Source organism: Crocodylus siamensis, chromosome 4 (genome assembly GCF_052110815.1).
Source record: "Crocodylus siamensis isolate JL-2025a chromosome 4, ASM5211081v1, whole genome shotgun sequence".
Taxonomy (NCBI): Eukaryota; Metazoa; Chordata; order Crocodylia; family Crocodylidae; genus Crocodylus; species Crocodylus siamensis.
This window is the reverse complement of record NC_143398.1, coordinates 110,151,281-110,168,741: the sequence shown is the minus strand read 5'-3', so window position 1 is coordinate 110,168,741 and position 17,461 is coordinate 110,151,281. Positions and strand designations below refer to the sequence as shown.

Genomic DNA, 17,461 nt, shown 5'->3' with positions numbered 1-17,461 from the left:
AGGATTGCTGAAAATTTTAGACAATGATTCCTGGTATGAGGGTGTAGGATTCTTTGAAAAGTGATCTGTGGTTCATGCTGATTTCAAGGCTTGCATTTGGACAGTTCATTTTTTTCCTCCCGTTTTCTCCCTAGGAATGCAATGCAATGCATGGATATTCTTTTTGTTCCCCATGTTGTGTCGTCGTTCCCCCCCCCCATTTTGACTGCATTTCTATTTTGGTATAGAAATGCGTTTTGTTTACCATTTTATACAGAAATGCTTTTGCCAGGAAAAAACCCTCCGAATTGGGTTCCATATTTTGTTTTTAAGAATACAAGTGGGTTCATTTTCAAGTTTTATTTTTCATGCTTAAATTGTGTAAGCATAGATTGTGACTTGTTAAAATTAAGTAAAATTTGCCAGTGAACTTCATCAAATAATTTAATTTAACCGACTACAGAAGTCACAGTGCATGTTTCTGTTCTTTGACTGGAGGAACCATGACAGCTGGAATCATGTTTTAGGTAAAAGCTCTCAAATTAAGTTTAAAATTTCAGTCTACAAGTATCTGGAAATAATTGGTTAAATTTGGCCAGTATTCCAGTTTAGTTTTCCTGAATCCATTAGCTCTAACGTCTGTAACTCTAGCAGGCTAAACTGTAATTTACTTTATATTGATAATTAGAGAAGCTTGTGGAGTCTGACTTCCTCAGAAAACTTGTAAGTATGCTTTTCATGGTTTGAGCTAGTGGTTTGAGTATTAACAGCACATAACTATGAAACTTCATTTGTTTGCCATTCTTGTGTCTAGAATCCCTGGAGATTATATCCACAGCAGCAAGTCACTCCAATAGTGCAATCCGAAAGATGGTAGGTGGCTTTTAAGCGTTTTCCTTTTTTTGTAGCCCTGTGTTCTTAGTACTGTATATTAAGTACCGTGTAAATTAAGATGCTCTGTGAATTGAGTTTTACCAAACCTGTAGAATACCAATTTTTCTAACAGGTGAATTGGCAAAATTTGGTTTCTCTACTTCAAAGTATAGAGGTCACTATTAGCCTTTTTGGGTGCTTATAGATGTGCTCACTCATGTTCTAATTAGAATGTCAGAACAGACAGATTAATCGACTCTGCTCCCCATTCTAATTAGAATGTCCCAGCGTTGCCTCACCATCACATACATTAAGTACACGAGCCTTTCAAAATGGCTGTGAGGGCACTTTAGCTAAACCTGATCAAATGATAAAGCCATTCCTGCACCGGATCCTGCAGCTGTTTTGAAATGTGCAGGGGCTTAATACATGTGATGGGTATCCGAGTGGCTCTCTGGGAACCACTCTAATTAACACCCTCCCCCAAGTACATGTGTAGGCAACCTTTATGATCAGTGATCATGCTAGGCAAAATATGGTCTTGTAATTGAACCTCAGGAATGGAAGCTGGAAAAGTTGGGTTCTATTCCTAATTTAGACCAACTGTATGACCTTATGAATGGTTACTTAACCTTTCAGAACTTGTTTCTGCATCTGTAAAATGAAGATCCTGTTTGCAGAGGGATTATGGTATATAATCCATTAAATATTTGTGAGATGTTTTGGAATTCCTGTAAAAAAGCTTTTAAAAATACTGGCTATATTAATTTTAGGATTTTAAAAACATTTTGGGGTCAGGGTTTGAATACTGGTAGCTAAACTGAATGGCTCTATATTTAAACGTAAGGATCTCAATACTCTTATATGAGTCAGATAATAATAAACAAATCAGCTTTTGACACTGATAGGATCCCTTATTCATAAATGCTGTTAATTAAAACTGTTTAATTTTGCTTTGGTTGAACAGGAGAATCTAAAGAAGCTGTTGGAGATATATGAGATGTTGGGAGAAGAAGAAGATATAGTCAACCCCTCCAATGAGCTCATCAAAGAAGGACAGATCCTTAAACTAGCTGCTCGTAATACATCAGCCCAAGAGCGATACCTTTTCTTAGTAAGTATTGTGCCAGGATTTTCCTTGCTTAACATTGCAGAAAGATTACATATACACTATAGGGAAAAATGACAAGAATACATTGTTTTGAATAAAATCCAGTTCAAGTCCAATTACACATCTTCCAGGAAGTCTTTTATGGTTATAGTTGCTGTCACAGTAGCTATTCATTTCTATTCATAGAATTTCTGTGATGTTAAGAGCCACCTAGGGCATAGGACGAGTGTTTTCCTTCTGTTTTATGAAAAGGAAACACATGCTAAAGAGTCTGTGCTAACATAACAGTTTTAAACTGTATTAAAATAATGAATTGGCATAAAATTATTCATCTATGCAAGCAGTCTAACTGAATGTGCATGTATTTTGCAAGTCTAGTAACAATAAAGTAGATGTTGACATTCTTACTTTACTACCCAAGTAAGTGCTGTATGCATACGAAAGTAGCATTACTAGACAATTTATATCGTCTCTAAAAATGCTTCTCACTTCCACCATTGTTTTTGCTCAGTTCACTAGCTTGTTGATTTTTGTTCTGGTTCTTTTCTATGGTTCTTTTTTAATTCCCTTATGAAATGCTTGATGCAGTTCACTGCTTCCAGAACCTCAACATCACAAATTCAAGTCCTGACCTTTGCTGCTTGTTCATGACCCACTGGCTGGCCCATGTTTTTTGGGTAGTGAAATACATAGTTTCTGAGGCACAGATTTTTTCTCATTTGTGTTTTCAGCAAAGGAATAAATGACTATAGCAGAAGACTTTGAACCAGGCTAAACATGACATTAAAATGAGGGATGTATATGCTTAGAGAGATTCAAATGTGACATATCTATGATACAGATTTCAGCTGACATAAATGTGGCTTAGAACATCAAAGGAATTGTGCAGAATCCTTCACCAGCTGCTGTACCAAGTCCATAATGATTCTTTTTTGTGAGTGGTTTTAAAGCGTATTCCAGAGATAAGCAGGCCTCTTGTCGGTATGACTACTGAAGCTCTAAAAAAATCTTAAAAAGTCCTTAAATCATTTTAATGGGGCGACTGTTTCTATGAAGTATCATTTAAATAAGTGATAACAATAATAATTAATAACAAGAAAATCTGTTAAGTATTATGGCTCTAATTTAATGGCTGTAACTCTGGGATGAAGTTTTAGATCTTTTAAAATTTATTTAAAAGCACTACATTTGAAATAAGAGTCTGCGTCCTCCTTGTTATTGGGTCTCATCATTTTTCTTTGGTTTTGTGGATTTAATTTATTCATAACATAATTGTGAAAGAACATCAATCTACTCCTGATACAAGACTAAAAATTCTCTCAGAACTAAAGTAATTTTAATGCAATATAAGTTTAAAGTTATACACTGTAGAAAAGACCATTTCCAGTTGTCTTAACCCCATAATTGAACATATTCTCAATATTGAGCTATGATCTGGTTGGCAGTTACTTGCACACTCAAGTTTTTTGGGTTTTTTTCATGTAAGTAGCTGGTATCATTCAGCTTTTAATATATTGTGCAATGCCTTGTCTTCACTTGAATTAATGATGTGTCAGTTTTGAGGGGGTTGTTTGTTTGTTTTACAGTTCAACAACATGTTGCTGTACTGTGTCCCCAAATTCAGCTTGGTGGGATCAAAGTTTTCTGTTCGAACAAGGGTTGGCATTGATGGTATGAAGATTATAGAAACTCACAATGAAGAATATCCACACACGTTTCAAGTGTCTGGAAAAGAGCGAACACTGGAGTTGCAAGCCAGGTAAGAGAGCTGTATGGTCTAGTTCTAAAGCATTAAAAATTCCATAATATAGAGACAGAGAAGTACATACCCACACACACAAACCAGGCTCATTGGTCTTGTGAGGTCATATTTTACTGCTAAATAATTGGTTTATAAAGTAGTACAGATTGATGAATACCAGCAGCAGTGTAAGAATGTGGCAGGGTGCCCACGGTGGCTGACCCTACACTGGGGCAGTGGCACCTTTGGTTTGCCATTGCTGCTGCTGCAATCACAATCACATGGCTGTGGCCATGAATGACTGGTGTGTCCTTAGACTGGGGGGGGCACCATGGCAGTGAGTGGGGACTGCCCACAGGTGGCTGTGTCAGCAGCAGCAAACGGACCGTCCGCAGATGCTGGCAGCCACATCTACATTGGCAAGCGGGGATTGCCTGCAGCCACGTCTACATCAGCAAGCGAGGTTGTGTGGCAAGCAGTGATCACTCACAAAAGCCAGCAGTGGCTTCGGCAGCGGCCAATCTTAGGGCGGGCATGTGCCCCCCCCATGTGTCGCCTGTGGCTGTGGCAAAAGCTGTTCGTTTCGCTCCCTGCCCCCTTCGGCACCTGGAGCAGTTGCCCTATCACCCCACTTTAGTCACAATACTGCATACCAGTAACTGGAAATGAATAAAAACATAGGCATGGAAGCTAACTCTTGGTCATAGGGTGTATCCCTGTAGCACAAGGCAGTACCCTGCTGAGAAGCCTTCGCAGAGCACAAATTAGATCATTCAGAGTTAGTGTGGGTATTTCTACCTGTCATTAAGCTGTGCTGTGTTGCCATACCCAGAGAGTCCAGTTCTCTGCTAGCTCAGGCAGTCCTGTTCTTTAAGTCCATTCATAACCTTACTGTTTGTCTGAAAGCTAGTTAAGAGTATGGTTTTGTATTTCATGTGCTTTATTTCTTGCTCCCATGAGTCCAGTTAGAGTTGGGTGGCTTAGTCCTGCTTTGACAAGCCTGATTTCACTTTGCACCATGTCTGGTCCGTTGTTTATCCCTATAGAATGGCATGGATTAAACAGAGATAGTTAGCCATGCTTGTTTGAAGTTAGGCAGAAGGCAGAGTAAAGTTCCACCTTATAGACCAGTGCTATCCAGCTGGTGCCATGAGAGGTTAATTTGTACAACCTCTTTCCCCTATACACAAGGGATGTGTGAAACGGCTATGTTTTATTTCGGTTTTGGATTCAGCCATTTTGGAGGACAGTGATTTGTTTCAGTGTTTCAGATCACTGTTCCATTTTGATTTGGCTGAATCTGTTTCAGAGTTTTGACGCTGTTTCAGTGCTGATTTGGAGATTTGGATTGGCTTGGGTGAGGCTGGCACAGCCAGGTGGCTGAAGGTTCTCCCACGGCTCATCCGGATGTGCCTGTCTCTCCTTGGGTAGGGGGAGCCATGGGAGAAGCCCCCATGGCTGCCCTGCCCAGCCCCAGTCTCCAAGCACTTAAAAAATTTTTTTTAAAAAAAAGGCCCGCACTTGTTGGCTGCAACAGTGGTGATCAGGGCCTCTGGGAGAAGTGGGGGAGGGCTCTGCCACGAGTCCTCAGAGGCCTCGATCGTTATTGCTACAGATGGTGAGTGCGGGCCAGGGCAGCCATGGGGGCTTCTCCTGCGGCTCCTCCAGCTGTGCCTGCCTCTGCCCCGGTGGGGGGAGCCATGGGAGAAGCCCCCATGGCTGCCCTGCCCAGCCCCATAGCCTGCCTGGCTGCAGGCTCCTGGCACTTTAAAAGGAGGGCTGTGGGGGCTGTGCCAGACTCCTCCCGGGGGGTGCAGGCCTCCGGATCTGCTTTTGGGATGACAGCAGGCTGCTGTCTCTCCCCAGAGCACTGGGATGGGAAGGGACCTCAGAGACAGATCGCAGATGCAGGTCAGCTATAGATGTCAGTATCAGGGCAGTCTTTCCCCCACCCCTATTCCCCCTTCCTCTTAGTTTCTGTTTCTCTGCAGGCTCTGAAACTCCAAAATTTTCCAAAACATCTCCAAAACAGTTGGGATAGTTTTCTTTTGTTTCAGAGATGTTTTGGAGCCTTCTGTTTTGTTTCAGTGTTTCAGGTACCAAAACAGGCTGAAACACCTCTGAAACAAACCGGCTGCTGAAATTTCGCACAGTCCTACCGACATGCCTCTCTCCCACCCCACCTTGGCTGCCACAGCTAACCTTCCACCCATGGCTCTGGCTGCACCAGACTGCCCCTCCCTCCTCTGGCTTCTAGCTCCTGCCCCTGCCCGAGTCTGGATGATTTCTTGTTCCACAATTTTGAGTTCAAGTTGTTTTTTTTAAAGCACGTTAGCCAGAGAAGCTAAAGTGTTCTGAGAGCCACAGGCATGGTTGTCTTTTTAGAATTGATGTCGAATCTGTGTTTGTTCATTCTTTCATGTGAGGATTACCCCATCTGTCCAGTATACACAGCAGAAAGGCCCTGTAAGCAGGTGGTGATGTAAATGATGTTGGTAGAGGACTGCAGAGACTGTGGGGTTTTATCTCGTTGTCTGGATTATCTTTCATAACCCCTGTGGGTCTCAGTGGATTAACTGTTATTTTTTTTTGTCTTCTACCCACTTTTGCCTCTCTCAGCATTGCCCCCTCCTTTTTCCTTCCCTCTTCCCTATCCTTTTTATTCAAATCACTGCTTTCTATATAGATCTGCTCCTTGCAGTCCGTTCATAACATCTGATTAAGTTGTTCCTTACAAAAGCTTATGGCTCTCTGATTTGGTCAGTCTATAAAATACAACTCTACCCTGCCTTCTGCAAGGATTAAACAGGCACTGAGAATGAAACTAGCAATTGTAATTCCTGGTAATAGCATGCTTCCAAGTACCATAGAAAAGTTACTGTGGTTTGTAGGGTTTTTTTGTTTGGTTGTGTCTTGTGGATAAATTAGCGCTTTATCTGCTTACCATTATGGAAAAATCCTGTAGATTTGAATAGTGCAGTCATCAGTCTTGAAGCCAGAACTCCTAAGCTACTTTTAAGTGCACCATTTTGAGCATTGCTGGATTCTTAAATAGGCTGGGACCATTATACATCTTAGATTCTGTAGTAAATTATTCCTCCATTCATTAGCCATCACAAACTAATGTTTCTTGAACTAGTTTTGAATTAATATGCCTATTTTTATTTCTTTTCTTTTTAGTTCTGCACAGGATAAAGAAGAATGGATAAAGGTGAACAAATCTACATTCTTAACTTTAATTCTTTCAATGGTTTTCTCTTTGAGCCTGTGGCTGTGGTATATAATATGAAAAGAAGATAATTTGTAATCTAATCAGTTGTTGATCACAGTTCTTATTTTGCCTCCTTTTGTTAATGAGCAGTTTAATTTTGGAGAATCTGTTAAATAGTATTCGTGAGATGCTTATCTATTGCATTTGCAGGCTCTTCAGAATACCATAGAAGCTTTTCAGCAGAGGAATGAAACCTTCAGAAATGCTATTGCAAAAGAATATGAGGACATGCCCGCTGAAGTTTCTGTAAGTTGGGTTACTTTACTTTGTAATGCCAGTGCCTGCTTTGTCCATTTCTGATTGCAAATGGTGCATTACAGGAGGTTGGCAGAAGCTGTATGTCCAGAGTTAGGATTAAAGCAGTGGAATTACAAAGTGATCATTTTGCTGGTCAACCGTTTCCGTAGATGTTGCCAAACCATGCCCATTCTTTCTTGAATGAATGCTGGAGTGCCTTTTTCTGCAATGGTTTCTGTTTTTGACTGCTTTCTTTGTTAGTTATTGCTGTCTCAGATTTCAATTGTAGCTTGAACATTTCCTTTCCAGAGGAAGAGAATAATTATTTTCGGTACTAAAAATACTGCACAATTGGCCTTTTTTTCCCCCCTTTTCAGAATGCTGAGCTTGGGAAGAGAGCGCCAAGATGGATCAGAGACAATGAAGTAACAATGTGCATGAAATGCAAGGAGCCCTTCAATGCACTGACAAGGAGAAGGCATCATTGTCGAGCATGTGGCCATGTAAGTGCAAAACCAGATCTGCTAGCTAGTAGTCAGAGACCTAGAACAGATATGAACAGTCACATTAAGTCCTCATTTGGTGACTGAGTTTGTGCAACAGATCTTGGCAATTAACCTTCGGTTTGTCAGTAGAAGGCATATTAGAACAGGAGTCTTTCGCTGACCACGTCTGCAAAAACTGGGCTAAGTTTCTTGGAAATTGTTCTTAGCAAAATTTCTTTTCTTACAAGATGTGCAAAATGCCTTGATTATCAGTCCAGAGCATACCAGCTTATTTGCTATGTCTGACTAGAAATAAAAGTAATAGAGCAAAACTAAATCACCAGGTTCTTTCTCCACTAGGTGGTGATGCAAGCCCAGACTTTAAGCTCTACCTTATTGGTTACTCTGTGTGTGTGTGTGTGTGTGTGTGTGTGTGTGTGTGTGTGTGTGTGTGTGTGTGTGTGTGTGTGTGTGTGTGTGTGTGTGTGTGGAGGTTGGGGAGAGAGGTGGTGTGGTGCACAAGCATGTATGTGATAACCATGACTGAAATATTTACTTCATTCACAGCTTTCCTTTTATGCTTTGTGCTGCTCTTCAGGCATAGTGCCAGCCACGCAGATCTGATGGCAAATTCTTCCACTGGTTTTTGGAATCCTTTCTTTTGTCTTCAAGTGCCCACTTGAATTAACAAAGATAAAGCCTTTTCTTTCTGAAATGAATAGCAATTCAAGAGATTTTCAATGATAGTTAATAACGCTAGAGGTACAAGTTAAAGCTCAAGTGATCTAGATGGGCATGGGGAGGAGACTAAGCATACAGTAACTTTTTTTTTTATGTACATGGAGTGTTTCCATTTATACACAAGTCCAGTCAACTCTTTTTGAGGAAGTTAACTATTTTTACTTTCTTGAATTTTCATGCTGGGTTTTTTCTCCAAGCAGTGTTTCCTGTTGGTAATACTTTTTTTCAGTGAAAAGCCTTTCTTGCTTGCATATTAGATTTCAGCTTTCTTGTTTTATTTTATTTAAAACAAAAAGGTATTGTCTTTCTAAAAGTAAAAAATAATGAGGATGCAGCATGAAATTAACTCAGTGTTTCTTCTCCATTTTTCAGCTAGCTATGTATGAATCTGTACATTTAGATTTGTTAACTAATTGCTTTTAAAGGATAACTCTAAGACGAGCAAGAATGATTTTGCCTTACAAAATACAGTGTTGTTTTATAGTTCTTGGTAGAGAGAGATAATCATGTTAGCCTGAAATAAGGGAAAAGTCAGGGTAGAGCTATACCATACAGACTAACTGAATCTGAGATGTGTAAGCTTTCTTAGTTTTTAGTATATAGTGAACTACATTGTAAGCATGCCTCTTGTGCTTCTTCTAAAGCAGGGGGACTTATACTTTCAAATTCTCTCTTTAATGCTGACCTAATACATAGTTTAAAGTCCTGACAGGCTTTAGTGACTAAGCATAAGTTGTTTATTTTTCTTTGGCAATCCCTCGCAGTCAAGGATGATTGTCTTTCATGATTATCTTATTTGGGGGTCAACAGATGACTGATGAGGCCAATAGACTCTGTTGCAGTTCGCACTGGTGACGCGTAGGGGGTGCACGTGCACCCCCTGAAGTCGGCTGTGCACCCCCTGGTACCACCAGCCGCGAAACTGGAAGTGCTGGTGGAAGTGCACTTCTGGTTTTGCTGCTGGCTTGAGGATCAGCTGCTGGGCTCCTCACCCGCCTGCCCTCCCCTCCCCGCCCCCCCGTTGGCGATCTGGTGCCCCCCCCCAGACTCAGGAGGCACCAGTCACCCATGGTAACTCGAGCACTTATTTTCATGCACAGTGGATGGCTCTGGATTCTTGATTCAGTTTGCAGCATGGTGTTTATGCCACTCTGCTTCTCTGTCTCCTGTTGTAAGGTTTTAAAGTAGTGAGATCCTTACAGCAGACTCTTTTTCCACTTGGGGTGGTCCTGGGCAGTTGCCCGCAAACTGATGTTGATGCTGCCTTTCTTTTCAAGTTGGCCTTGAGAATGTCCTTGAAGCACTTTCCTGGCCCTCCTCTTGAGTATATGGTTTGACTGAGCTGGAAGAATAAAACTTGCTTTGGGAGTCTGGAGTCGGATATCTGGATAATATGGCCAGCCCAGTGAAGTTGATGTTGATGATCATCACCTTGATGCTCATGGCATTTGCTTGCAAAAGAATGCTAATGCTGGTGTGTATATCTTTCCACTGGATCTGAAGGATTTTTCAGGCAGCATTGATGATAATTATCCAGTGACTTGAGGTTTCTCCTGTATGTCGTTCACGTTTCAACTCCATACAGTAAGGTGGGGATCACAACTGCATGATAAATCATGAGCTTGATTTCAGATCTGATATCATGATCTTCAAACACTCATTTCCTCAGGTGTCTGAGGGCTGCACTTGCACATTTGAGGTGATGTTGGATTTCTTTGTCAATGCCAGGCTTCTGCGAGAGATGGCTTCTGAGGTATGGGAAATAGTCAGTGTTCTCCAGAATCTTACTGTGAACCTGAATTACCAGAGCTGGGGACTGTTCGTTAAGAGCTTGTTGATGGAGGACCTTAGCCTTCTGAATGTTAAGCATCAGTCCCATTTTCTTGTATGCTCGGTAAAAATGTTGATGATTGCCTGAAGGTCTGCTTCCAAGTGACCACAGACTACAGCATCATCAGTGTACTGGAGGTTAATAATTTAAACTTGGGGTGGTCTTGGTTTTGGCTTGAGGTTGGTGAGATTAAAAAACTTATCATCCATTCAGTAGTTTAGCTCCACTCCAGTGGGAATCACAGTAAGGAATATTGAGAAGTGTTGGAGCAATGATGCAGCCTTGCTTAACTCCCATCTTAACTTCAAGCATATCTGTGATAGATCCATTATTGAGAACCACTGCTTGCATGCCATCATGGCAAAGAATGGTGAGAAATTTCAGTGGGCATCTGTACTTCAGAAGGATTCTCCACAGCACTTCTTGGCTGACAGAGTTGACGGCTTTTGTGAGGTCAAAGAAGGCAATGTAGAGAAGTTTATTGTTCCTGGCACTTTTCTTGTAGCTGGCAAGCAGTGAAGATCATGTCAGGCATGTCTCTTCATACCCTACACCCACACTGAGATTCTGGGAGGAGCTCTTCAGCAAGTGGAAGGAGATGATTCAGGAGAGTTCTTGCAATGATTTTTCCTGTGGTGGACAGCAAGGTGATCCCTCTGTAACTTCCACAGTCAGACTTATCTCTTTTCTTGAAGATTGTCACAATTGTGGCATCCCTGAGGTCATTTAGGATTTCCTTATCATTCCAAATCCTTAAGATCAGGGCATGGAGCTGTGATGTGAGCTCCTTTTCCCCCTGCTTGAAGATTTTGGCAGGGATTCCATTAGCTCCAGATGCCCTGTCATTATTCATCTGTTTGATGGCTTTCCTCACCTTGTTAAGGGTTGGAGGGATTCTGAGATCATCTCTGACCGGGTGCTGGTGAGTGGAATTGAGAACACTGTCATCAACAACAGAATCTTGATTGATAAGGTCTTCAAAATGCTCCTTCCAATGGACATTGAGGGCTCCTCTTTCCTTGATCAGGTCTCCTCTATCCTTAGGTCTCAAGGGGGTTGGTCCCTGAGTGCTTGGACCGTAGAAGGCTTTGTCTTCCCACCATTTGTTCTTTAGATCGCAGGTCCTTCTTTGGACCTCTGACTTGGCTTGTTGCAGATCCAATTTCTTTTACATGGTGCTGATGTTGTTCAGCCAAGCACAAAAGACCTTGCACTTGTGGCTGATCAACTCTTGGATCTTCCTGGCATTCTCCTTGAATCAGGCTTGGTGTTTCTTGGCAGAGAATCCAAGTGTCTCTTCACAGGCATTGATGATGGTGGACTTGAAGGCACCCCAAGCACTGCCAATATTTTCTCATTGCTGTTGATTGGAATTTGCCAGTTTTTTGTTGAGTACTGGTGGAAGAGGTCTTGCTTGATTGGGTCCTGGAGTCTTTCAACACTGATCCTCCATCAGCATTGCTTCTGGTGCAGCTGTGGTTTGGGAGCCAATGGTTTTTGACAGAACAGGACCTTGATCCAATGGCAAGGAGGCCAAGAAAATTGGAGAGCTTGTTCCACTGTAGTCTTCATCTGCCTTTGCAGCTGTTGAGATTCTTATGTTTTCTTCTGTCTGCTGTGCCACTGAGGACTTGTAGACTCATGGCTGGGGCCTGAGCTGGTTTATTATAGTGGCAGTGTATACTCACTATATCACAGCACCATCAAAGGATATATTTGGCTTTTCAGAAGGGAAAGCTTTGCCATCTGCTGTCCCCACCACGTTCTGGGGGTGCTGCCACTGCTTGGTCTGCAACTGCTTATTCATCAGAATTAACCCCGCTTATTTCACAGCTAACCTTCTCTAAAGGTAATTCCTCTATATGCCACCTGTGGATGCACTTGGTAACAGTACAGCTATGCCACTAGTAAGCACAAGTGTAAGTATGTTGTTTTAGTGCCCATCCTGAATTGAGGATTACATTACAAAATAATTAAAATGAACTTATTAACATTTTGCTCAAACCAGCAACTAGAATAAAAAACAGTGAAATATAATAGAAAATAATACAATCCCAGGTAGAGAGAAATAGCCAAGTTAGTTCTAAATAAGTTAGCTGAGGTCCCAGAAACAATACTGCTACAACAGTGCAGCCCTCTGCCTGTTCTTTATAGTGGGTCAAACAGAGTGGAGTCCTGTGCTAACACACTTTTGCTATTTCTGTGACTCTAGCTAACTCATGCAGCTCAGATTGCTGCAAAATGCTATATTGTACCTTGTAGTCATACCTGCTTAATTTTGTTTGCTTAACCTCTCTCTCATCCCCTTCCTTCCCTTAAGGTGGTTTGCTGGAAATGTTCGGATTATAAAGCTCATCTTGAATATGACAGCAATAAATTGAACAAAGTTTGTAAAGACTGCTATCATATTATAACCGGTTGCACAGACAGTGAAGAAAAGAAGAAGAGAGGCATCTTGGAGGTATAAGTGTAGGCATATTTTAAAAGGCCATATTTTGCTAAATGCAGGAAGAATGGCTCGGGTTCTCATTGACTGTAGAGTCCCAGGGGCCCAATATGATTGTGTTCTGTACCAGCCTCCACAGCAAACAACACTCAAGTGTGGAGCAAGGTGACTCAATCAAATTGTACATGTTAAGGGTTGGCAACCTATGGCCCACAGGCCAGATTCAGCCTTCAGAGCTGTGTTTTCGGCAGCATTTGGTGGTGGGGGCTCCACTCCTGCCCTACCACAGTCAGGTACCCGGGGCTTCAGTAGAGGGGAGCTCTGCTGCTGCTGTGCCAGTTGGGTGCTTGAGGCTTCAGCAAGTATGGGTGCTTTCCTTGCAGCAAGCCCCAACCAGGTGGCAGGAAGAAGTGGTGGAGGTACCAGGTCCTGGTATCCGCCTGCCTCAGACCCAAGCTGTGGTATATGCAAATCAGTTAAGCATATCCTAGTTGGCTGCAGTGACATTTGGAGAAAGTTAATCTTTCCCTTTGATTTCAATAGCATATGCAACTTTACGTTTTTTTTATATATTATTATTATTATTATCATTATTATTGTTGTTGTTATTTTGGACCTCTCTGCAAATCTTTACAGTATGTTGCTTAATCTTTTAAAATACCTGGCCAAAATGGAAGGAATTTCAAATATTTCTGATGATATTAAGAAGGTGTATATAAGAAAATATACGTAACAGTACTTCATTTTGGTTCTAAAATCTGTCTAGAGTAGCAAAAATATATTATTCTGGTATAGATTTTGTTGGGTTAACCATCAGGAGAAATTAACAGCAGAAGTTAATATTGATTGGGAAAAATTATAAAAACATTCTGATACACATGATGGTGATTTGTAGAATTTGTACATTCAGTTTGTAGCAGGTTTCACAGCATAGTTGCACTCTGTTCACCAATGCATATTGGAGGGACTACATTAAACAATACAGACCTGTCAGCAGTTTCAAAACTACTACCAGTAGAACCTCCTACCCCTTCCAAAATTCTGCCTAAGTTGCAGGGTAAGTTCAGTATCTCAAACCATCAGGAATATATATAAGTAGATGTGAAGAGTATATATGGGTAGATATGTGGTACTGTGATCATTTGGTGAAAACATCTGCAATATTATCACTTTTCTTGCATTCATCCCAATTCATGTCAATAAAATCTTAATTCTAAAAATCATTCATGTTCTTCCTATGATAGATTCCAAGCATGACTGCTGAATCCCAGTAATAAATCAGTCTATCAAGTCGTCTTTTTATTTAATCTCCCTTTTTTAATTCTGGATAGTTCCAAGAAAAATGCTTGCATTCATACATCATCTTTGGAAATGCACTTCTGTCGGATGCTTTCATGAAGATTTTACTGCCAACATAGAAGAGTAATCATGAAGGGCTGTTAGTAGCACTTAGATAACATTGTGATGGGCACAAAGTTGGATAAAGAGCGTGTTTCAGATACTAAAATATACAGCAAATTTGTTATTTGAATAGAAGAAAATTCAGGTGTGCAGGGTGATACTGTTAGCCATTCTCTAAAAATGTTGAGCAAGAAAGAACTATGTTTTTCTTGCTCCAGACTAACTGTGTTTTTAATTCTTCATAAACCCAATCATAAGACTTTACAGTACTCAGTTTTAATTGTATCAGCATTTGGAACAAAAAAATGTAAAAGATGGTGTTATATTTTAATTTTTGTGTTGTGTTCTCTTCAACATCTTACATTTTTGTTACGTGAAAGTTTCCTTCTTACACTGTGAACTGTCTCCTTAGATTGAATCAGCTGAGGTCTCTGGAAACAGTGTCATATGTAGTTTTCTTCAGTATATGGAAAAATCAAAGCCTTGGCAGAAAGCATGGTGTGTTATTCCTAAACATGAAGCTCTTGTGCTGTACATGTATGGAGCTCCACAGGTATGTAAAGAAACAGAAGGGAAGGGAAACAGAAAAAAAAAAGTCTTTTTTTTTTTTTTTCCTGTTGTGAACAACTAGCAGTGGAAACATGTTGCCTTTTTTTGCCTTTGTGCCACCGTAAAAATTAAGGTTTCTTGACTCCCACAGTGTCCCAGGCTTTCTCGCTGGGACCTGTGCTAACCCGTGCCTCTTTGTGGAGCCTGGGATGGGTTCCAGCATGGAGACATGGGAGACTGGAAATTCCTCAATTTCTGCTAAGGAACTGAGGAAGTTGGGGGAAGTCAAGTAACTGGAGAATAAGTGGCGGGGAGGTGGATCTAACCTGTCAAGGAACAAAAAATCGTATTGTGATCAAGGTTTATTTATTTTTTTTCTAGGATGTTAAAGCTCTGGCTACGATTCCTCTACTAGGCTATACAGTAGATGACACCCCCAGAAGTGCTGACCTCCCACATAGCTTCAAACTGACCCAGTCCAAGTCTGTGCACAGCTTTGCTGCAGACAGTGAGGAACTGAAACAGAAATGGTTGAAGGTTATCAATCTAGCTGTCAAAGGTGAGATGCCAAAATGCCAGAATGAACTGCAGTTGAGTTTAGAAGAACAGCCAGAATCTTCTAAAAAATCTGAATGCTGAAGCTTGAGAATCCATGGTAAAAGATTCCAGTCAAATACTTGCTAACCTGTCTTTTTTTCCAAACAAAAGAAGCAAACTCTCTTAATGACCACACACATCTTAGCACTTTATTTTGGGGGAAAATGCTGATCATTTTAGGGACCTTTTTCTTATATTTAAGTTCTATTAATAAAGTTAATGTATAGACCCATTTCAGAATTTTAAAAAAATGTGAATGTCAATAAAAAAAAAAAAACACACAACAATCTACTAATGTTAGTGTACCACTTGTTTTTCACAGTGCATTTCTCTTTTGAGTAAATTGATTGCCTTTGGGTTAAAGTTTGCTTCTTTCCTAAAGAATGCAAATATTTGAAGCATCCTTCTTGTATGCTAGGAGTCACAGCAGTATAAAAGATATACCTCCACATTGTCAAAATAGATCCGTAATAAAAAAATATACAGGGACAATTTGGTGTATTGTATTTAGCTTATAGAACTACATACACTGAGCTGTACATATATTGTATTAATTTTTTTTGTTTTAAAAAACCCCCACAAATTGCTTTCACAGGTATATTGGCTTTTAAGGATTCAGTTTATTATGAAAATGATCTAATTGTGTTCAACCTAGAAATTTATTGCTAAAGTATGACAAAATAAGTACAATATATTAGTAAATATATATGTACAGTATTAGAACAAATTGTACTATACTTGATTTTTTTGCTTTGACTTCATGACATTAGGTTCATATTAGTCCATAATTTATTTAAAATAAAGCATGTTTCCTCTTTAAAGTTAAGGAAAAAGTTCTGAATTTTAAAAAAGAATTCTGTTTAGTGATTTGTTTTAAGTAGCTTACAATTAATTATCTTAATATTTTTATACATTTAAAAACTAGTACCAGTAACTTAAATGGCATGTAAAGGATTTCTGAATTCTAGTTGTGTTTAAAAGAGTAGTCCTTTTTTCTTTAGTATCCTGTATCTGCTACCTTTTTGAAGGTGTGATACTATGTTGCTAAAATATGGGATTGTGCTTCAGCAAGTAACCTGTTGGTCCCAAAGGTCTTTGGAGATCATCTATGTTTTGTGTTTATGCTTACTGGAACAAAAGGACATGTTATAACACCTTTTAAACGTTCACAAATGAACACAGCAATAGTACAACAGTTAGTTATAACAACTATCTACAAGGATTATTGGGCATCATATAAGGTGGAACCTACTTACAGTATTCCTTGCTCAGATTAACTTCATTAGGATCATTCATGCAGTTGTAAGGGTGTGTATGAGTCAGCTTTTAAATATTAAGTCAACAATGAACCCCAATTTCTAGAAGTTGTTTTTTTTTTTATGTGGGGGTCAAATGGCTCCATCTTAAGAAGGTTCCCCTGTATGTTTTTGGATAGAAAAGAAGAACAGTGCATGTGCTGTGACTGGTTCTCAAACAGACTATTGATATCAAGATTCCATTTTTGCTACTTGAATGATAAAAGTAGAGGACTTGCCCAACTTAAATGATCCATTTCTGACTAAAAGAAATGCTTCTAAAACTGTATTTGCTTAAACACAAGCCACTGAGCTTAGGTTTGGAGCCACTTTTCTCAAAACTTGGAGATGGAGCTAGAATTTTGACTGGGGCCCATCTTTACATGAGAAGTCAAGAACTTATTTATTTTTTTAAATAGTTACTATAATGCAAATTGTATTCCCTTTGTGACATTAAGTCAGATGTTACCTTTATTTAGCATTAAAAGTGAAAGATTATCTCCTGATCCTCTGTGCATTCCAGATAAGTCTTTATTGCCCAGTGCACAGAAAAGGCAGGGTAAGTGAAAGACAGAATATAATAATCTGTACTAACATACTCCTGTGCAACTTAATTGATGTTCCTGGCACAGATTTTGCTCTCTGTGGCACTAGTGTAAAATCTTGTGTAACCCTCTGACTAGTGGACTTACTCTAGGTTTTATATGAAAACGACCAGAATCTGATTTCCTAAAGTTGCCCTGGTGCATGTTGTGCAGAGTATGTCCGTTAGTATTCACTGTGGTTGGGCTGTTCTGTGTGCAGTCCTATTTGTTGTAGTTTTAGGGAAATATCTAATGTGCAATTTTTGCTTCAAATACCTTGGAAGCGTAAAGAAATTCTTCTACTATTTGTAGTAAACATG

The 17,461-nt window shown here is 40.1% G+C and overlaps 1 protein-coding gene across 1 annotated transcript in view; it reads left to right on the top strand.

Annotated features, from left to right (window-relative positions):
* Nucleotides 1–16,963, top strand: part of FGD4 (FYVE, RhoGEF and PH domain containing 4) — a 193,424-nt gene extending 176,461 nt beyond the window's left edge. The window contains 10 exon segments of the mRNA XM_090043331.1: nucleotides 794–852; nucleotides 1,820–1,966; nucleotides 3,550–3,722; nucleotides 6,885–6,915; nucleotides 7,126–7,221; nucleotides 7,590–7,715; nucleotides 12,590–12,730; nucleotides 14,529–14,669; nucleotides 15,047–15,286; nucleotides 15,288–16,963. Coding sequence (XP_089899457.1) covers nucleotides 794–852; nucleotides 1,820–1,966; nucleotides 3,550–3,722; nucleotides 6,885–6,915; nucleotides 7,126–7,221; nucleotides 7,590–7,715; nucleotides 12,590–12,730; nucleotides 14,529–14,669; nucleotides 15,047–15,286; nucleotides 15,288–15,311 — 1,178 coding nt within the window. The 3' untranslated portion in view covers nucleotides 15,312–16,963.
* The last annotated feature ends 498 nt before the right edge of the window (nucleotides 16,964–17,461 follow it).